General features: G+C 35.8%; 1 protein-coding gene across 1 annotated transcript in view; it reads right to left on the minus strand.

Annotated features, from left to right (window-relative positions):
* Nucleotides 1–520: 520 nt before the first annotated feature.
* Nucleotides 521–6,700, minus strand: part of LOC110094403 (serine/threonine-protein kinase SAPK7) — a 14,197-nt gene continuing 8,017 nt past the window's right edge. Inside the window, exons 7-9 of the mRNA XM_020819630.2 lie at nucleotides 1,810–1,914; nucleotides 1,592–1,690; nucleotides 521–1,288 (exon numbers count right to left, since the gene is read on the minus strand). Coding sequence (XP_020675289.1) covers nucleotides 866–1,288; nucleotides 1,592–1,690; nucleotides 1,810–1,914 — 627 coding nt within the window. The 3' untranslated portion in view covers nucleotides 521–865. The remainder of the gene's footprint in view (nucleotides 1,289–1,591; nucleotides 1,691–1,809; nucleotides 1,915–6,700) is intronic.

Consider the following 6,700-nt stretch of genomic DNA (forward strand, 5'->3'; position numbering starts at 1 on the left):
ATTCGGAGTAGGTTCGAAGTGCTCTATCGGATGGCTCGTATTGATTCCCCCGATCATAGAGAGTTTTTCAATTATTTAAGTGTCATAACGATGTCGGAATTCAGAGATCTTGTGCTCGTTGGATTCATCTCGCCGAGCCGCTCGATTTGATTATAAGCATGCATATTTGGATATCATTTTATCAAATGTCCCCCTATTCAGACCCATTTGGGCTTGAGTTCGACCAATTTTGATGTTGTTTTGTTCGTCTTTTTGAGATGTTCAGTTTCACTATAAGTTTGCTGAAATTGGAATTCAGATGATCCTGAATTTAATTTTGAAAGTTTCTAACTTGAATATGTCTCGAGATTCGTGCTTGATCAAAACAATTTTTGAGGTCGTATCAATGTTAAAGGTGATTGAAAAAAAAAAACCGTTTATGCCAAATAGTTAAAGATGATTATTACTTGGATGGAGGCTTTTCATTGAACTTAATCATTTGAAAATATAAAGTTTTAATTTTATTGATATAACACAATTTTCTTTTATTAAGATAATGCTACAAAAGCAAGGCCTCCATGCGATAATATATTCGTGCTATCAAATCCATGTTAAAATAGTGTTTGAACTATGTACAAAACTATAGAAAACTATTTTATAAAACTATAATAAAGATAGCAGCCACCGAAATCCATACCCGCATCAAGAAGAGGCGAAATTATTACATTCGGTTATCGGATGTCGTCAGGAGACCAATCAGAACACGCCACATAACCAATACGTTGTGTATTGTTGTTGTATACCGCAGTGTATCAGGTGATGTAGAACATCCTAATTGTCCTCCGGACGACTCAACGTAATAATCTCTCCACTAATAGATCCAAATTCATTGGAAATCAAAGTCGTAGCTAAGGAATTCTTCAGAATTTAACCTATTGGCGCCAACAGGAGGAGATTCTCTGCTTCTGGAAGAAGATGCAGGGGCATCATTAGAATATGCAATAGAGGCTTTTGTAATAGTTTCTTCATAATCTTCGTCTTCCTCCTCTTCTTCTTCCTCTAGTTCCTCATAATCTTCCTCTTCCTCTTCATCATCTACAGGCCAGCCATAGCCCAATATAGACTTTGAAGATGGTAACTGGGTTCTGGCCTCACGCACAATCTTCATTATGTCTTCCACTGCCTGGAGAGAAAAGGTCGGAGTGTTATTATCCCTCTTAAAGTACGCAGCTTGGGCAGTTTCTGTCAGCTCTCTTGGCAAGTTCTTCAGGAACCATGGATGGTTCTTTATTTCATTCATCCTTATTCTCTGCAATTTTTGAGAAATATATAAGCGAACCCATACGACATAAGGAGAAAATGATCAAAATGGTTTATAAATTTTTAGTTTTGTTCATTTTAATCTGTCTTTTCAAAGTGCTCAATTTGATTCCTCACCTCATTAAATTCAAAACAATTCAGATTAATTGCCAGCTTTGACATTTATTTGGACAGAAATAGATGGAAAGAAGTTTTTCATGTGCGTGTTGGCCAGTATAATTTGTTTAAAATTGTACAACATAGTGAGATTGATGCCCTCATGAAAAAGGTTTGGAATGTCGAAGTAACTTACTCTGCTTGGGCTGGCGACAAAGATACGGGCAAGTAATTGTCTGCAGTTCTGTGTAATATAGACATAGTCGGGTATGGTGTACTGAACTGACATTATTCTCTATGATCAAAGAAGCTTCAGCAATGAAAACTTTGGCTCATCACAGATTTTAATTCAAGTAACTGAATTTCATGAGCTTATTAGCAATAGAAGAAACTGAGGAATGAAGAATTTATAACCTGTATTGTCTTCCTGAAATTCTTAGGGTCTTCTGGGTCTTCAAAGGGATAGCCTCCTACAAGCATCACGTATAGAGTGACACCACAAGACCATACATCCGCCAGCTGCGCAGCAATAGACTGATTTAGTAGTAGTTCAGAAAACTAGTAGAAAAATTTTATTCAACCTGAAGCAACCATTAATCTAAATAATGGTAAACGAGATGAAAATTTTGGAAGGAAGAGAAATCTCAATTGAAGTTATGAAGGCAAATAGAAAGATGAGGCTGTCGATGACTAGCTTAAGATGCTACTATTTGAAATGAACAAGGCCGGTGAATATATTAAAATGTAATACTCGAAATGGCATAATGGTACATGAGTACAAGCATACACCACTGGAAACAAAAAAATAAAAAAATAAAAAAACTCATAAACAATCAAGTTTTATAATTGTTTGAACTATTCTTACAAACTGAGGGAATATGAAAACTACTTTCAATTCAGGTTTAGAATATCTGGCACACATACGTTAAAAGATAGATTTTTTATGTAAGAAATCCTATAGGTAAAATTTGGGGCTTGGCCAAGATAAAATTGTATTATTGATGGAAGTTTCGAATGCACAAGTTTGTCTCTCTACCAAAGGTCAGATGACTTGTAAAGTAATGGTGTTAGAGGTAACAACATGGAAGCAACACACCATTGGATAGCGATCATTGAAGGTGGCACAAGACAATTTTTGTTTTTCTATAGGATTTTCTACAGATTAAAAAAAAAAACTTATGCTGCATATGCTTCCTGATTAATAGGAATTATTTTGGCAAGTGCTGAGAAATTGGATTGCCACAATGGATAGCTAACAAAATGCAAAAGAATGAGATGGCTATTGGAGAAAGCAAACAAATAAGACCTATTGATCAAGACATAAAAGATAAATCAAAATTATTTTGGCATGCATAACAGAGTGTGCAGGACACACCTTGAATGTCGTCATTATTATCATTAAGTCTAGACGACAGTGCGCCTAAGATCCATTATGATGCGCTTTATTTTCGAGTCAATATATTGTACATTATGTTCGATCCTCATATATTATGATCATGAGCCATGTCTTGTATATTGACAACCACATAACCCTGACAACACCATTTTTTTCTCTATTATTAGGCATGACTAGCTCATCACACACACTCTCTCTCTTAAATTCAAACTCATTCAAAAAACCATGGGGCCAACCTTCCTTTCTTGACTTTTTTTTTTTTTTCCTTTGAAATACTTTGAAGCTATTGGAAAACTTCAAAGAACTTGCTTTGAGTATAAAGCTACTTGTGCTTTTTCAGTATTCTTCTCTCTCTCAAGTAAGGGATGTCTTGAGTGTGAGAGTACGTATAAATCTTCGAACTAGGTCTTCTACAAAAAAGAACTACATGTTGAAGCACTATTTGGGGAGGTTGACTTTAAGTTATCTGCTACTTCACCTATAGAATGGTCAACTCTCCTATGGTTAGATCCTTCCCTAACTTGATGTTTTCTCTTTACAATCATAAGGCTAAACATCTTTTTATGGTTGAGAACTGTAGTTGCTAAGTGCTCCGCTTAAACTTCATTAATTCTTTGGATTCACACTAGTTATCAACCATATTAAACTTTCCCTAACTTATTGAAGTTTGCTTTTGTTGAATTACAGTTGAACATTATCTTACTTACACAATGCATTCTAGTTTATTTCTATATCAAAATATAGTTTTGAATTCGTGCTATATTATATTTGGCATTAAAACAAGTATTTTCCTCTAGAAATATTTTGTACGTAGAAATTCGTTAATGTGTTTTAAGTGTTACTTTATTATTTGAATTTTTACAAATACCATACCAATGTGCTTTTGCTTGAAATTTTATGAGTGTCCTCAATTATGTGTGAAAATCTCTTTAAATTAATTCACATTAAGCCAAACTAATTTGTTGCCAAAAAATTGCATATATATATTTTATGTTTCTTGCACTTTATACTCTATGATCAGGCTTCATTTTCATTTAACATTACAACCTTCATTTAAATAATCAATTTTCATTAGCTTGACACCTTTTATAAATTTTCAATTAAAAGATTTTTAAATTCCTAACACATTAATACCAGATTTGCAAAAATAGAAGCATAAAATTGTCAAAGCTCATTTTCCCATAATGTCAACTCATACTGTTATCACTACATTGGCCAAGCTCGGAATCATCAATGTAAGAACCTCTCCCCTCATTTACAAGAATAAATAGATAAACTTCACATTTTCACCAACAAACCTATCGAGAAGTACAAACAAGGTTGAACACAGTTAAATATAGAGTTGATAGGACCCACACACTTATGCTCAACTAGCCCATGAGATCTCTCATGAGGATATCAATATGAAACCACCTCCTCATCCCATTTTAACTCCTAATCCTATTTCAAATCCTACAACCTTAACTAGACCCATCATCATCATCATCATTATCCATTTCTGAAAGATGAACATTATAATTATCTCAAGATGAAAGGGCTCCTAATCATATGGAGGCCTCTAAGAAGCAAAACAATGGTTACAATCCACGACCATCCCATGATTGTTACCCTTATCCTAATAAGGAGCCACAATATGGAGTGGATCACCAATATGCCATCTCAAGGCATATGCACCGAGGCCTAAATAATTACATTACTCAAAAACTAAAAAATTGTTCTATCAACTTTTAATGGTTAACTTGACACAAACTTTCCCTGACTTGTTCTAGACATGAACCAACACTTTGATTGGATGGCCATGACCAAGTCTAAATGGAGTATCAAGTTTTTATTTATTTATTTATTTATTTTAAGAGAATCCAGTTAGATTTGCTCACATGAAATTTGTTAGCTACGCCAAGATATATTGGGACAATCTCAAACTACAAAACTTCGGTGAAGACATCCACCAATCAAGATATGGAGATGAAAGAGACCCTAAAGCATAAATATCTTCCGTTAACCTTTCATTACTAACTCCTAGGTGAATTAATCACCCTTTAACAAGGATCTCAATCCATTGTTGATTATATGACTCCCTTTGATGAACTTATGATCCATTGTAATGTTATCGTGGACCCTCAGACTATAATTTTGAGATTTTGATAAGGTTTATGATCCAAAATTTGATAAGAAATGTTAATTCATAAATTTTATATTGTTATTGGTGCTCTCTTGCTCTTTAGATTGAGCAATATCTGAAACGTAAGACTTTAAATTTTATACCTTCTCTAGTACTAGTTCTCAACTAAAAGCCTACCCAATCCTCATCTTCTACTCCTACGGTATGCACTGATCTTAAAGGTAAATATATGACCAGAAGATCTAGTTCTAAGACATTTGATCTAACTTGCTTTACCCATTGCACTATTGGCCATTGATTTGATTATACTAACTCAATTCAAAGGTGTCAGTGCGTCCAATTTGCATCTTAAAAAAATATCATCAACAACACTATAAGACATTGAGTACGACTATGTCCAATCAGTAATCTTAGAAGTTTTCACTAGGTTTCTTTTTCATGAAAAATCTTTGAGAAGCTAATTTTATCATAAAATATGGGTGTAAATTTGCATGAGCAAAGGAAATGATTGAAAGATGACCTTTTAGACAAAAGACATTTTTTGTGAGTGGGTGATAATGTTATTTGGTTTATCCAATAATCGCAATACCTTTATGCTGGAAATGACTCATATTTTCTACACAGTCATTATGAAATTCCTCTTCGTCTGCTTTGTATACATCCTTATATTTAGCCATATTAGGACAAAGCATTTGTGCCACTTATAAGGTTTTCAAGGCACTTTATTTCATTTGAAGCGTATTCATGATTTCCTTTGTGATTTTTTTTTGCTTCATTCTTTCAAAAGTAACATGTCTCTATTGATCTTGAAAAAATCAAATCTATCAAGGATTGGCTCATGCCAACCTCGCTTCATATTGTGCGTTGTATTCATGGGTTAGCCATCTTGTATTGAAGATTTATCCACAAATTCAATAACACCATGGCTTTGATCACCCAATTCCATAAAAAGGATGAATTTTATTGGACCACTACTAAAAGCCTCTTTCAAATACAAGGAGCCATTGATGGGTTCACCAATGTTGAAATTGTTTGATTTAAACAAGGCGTTTGATGTGTCCAGTGAATGATTCTAAGTATGAATTAAAGGAGTCCTCAAGGACTATTAACTTACTTTCTTTCAAGATTGTGAAGATTGGGCCCGATGTATAACGAGAATGAGAAGTTTCAAGGTTTAATAGTTTAGCTAGGATCAAAACAAGGGTTGAACTAAAAATGACATAACAAATATTAAAATTATTCAAATAAAATTTAAATAACATTGTTGCGTCCAGGAATATTCACGACAATAGAGAAAAATAAAGTTTAGCGTCTTAGCATTGTACGAAGATCCAGCACGCAAGCAGAAAGAGAGAAGTAGAACACCAATTTTTTTTTTACGTGGAAAGCCCGAAGAGGGAAAAACCATGGGGCCTTGCACTAAACTTGAGTGAATTACAAGGGTTGACCCGTCCCTCGATTTAGAGGCGGTCGAATTACAGTAATTTGGGGAGACAGTCAAAGGTCTGGAGACGGTCGTACGGATGTTCGGTGGCGGGCGACGGCCAGGCGAAGGTCCAGTTGTGGGCGGCGGCCTGGCAAACGGCGGTAGGCGGCTGCGGCCAGGCGAAGGTCCGGCGGTAGATGGCGGCCAGGCGGTGGTCCGACGAACATCGGGCTGAAGTCCGACGGCTGGGCGAAGGTCCGGCGGCAGACAACGGCCGGGGGAAGGTTCGGTGGCAGACGGCGGCCGGGCAAAGGTCCGGTGGTGGGAGGCGGCAGGGCGGTGGTCTGGCGGCAGGGCGGTG

This window comes from Dendrobium catenatum, unplaced genomic scaffold, assembly GCF_001605985.2.
Source record: "Dendrobium catenatum unplaced genomic scaffold, ASM160598v2 original_scaffold_209636, whole genome shotgun sequence".
NCBI lineage: Eukaryota > Viridiplantae > Streptophyta > Magnoliopsida > Asparagales > Orchidaceae > Dendrobium > Dendrobium catenatum.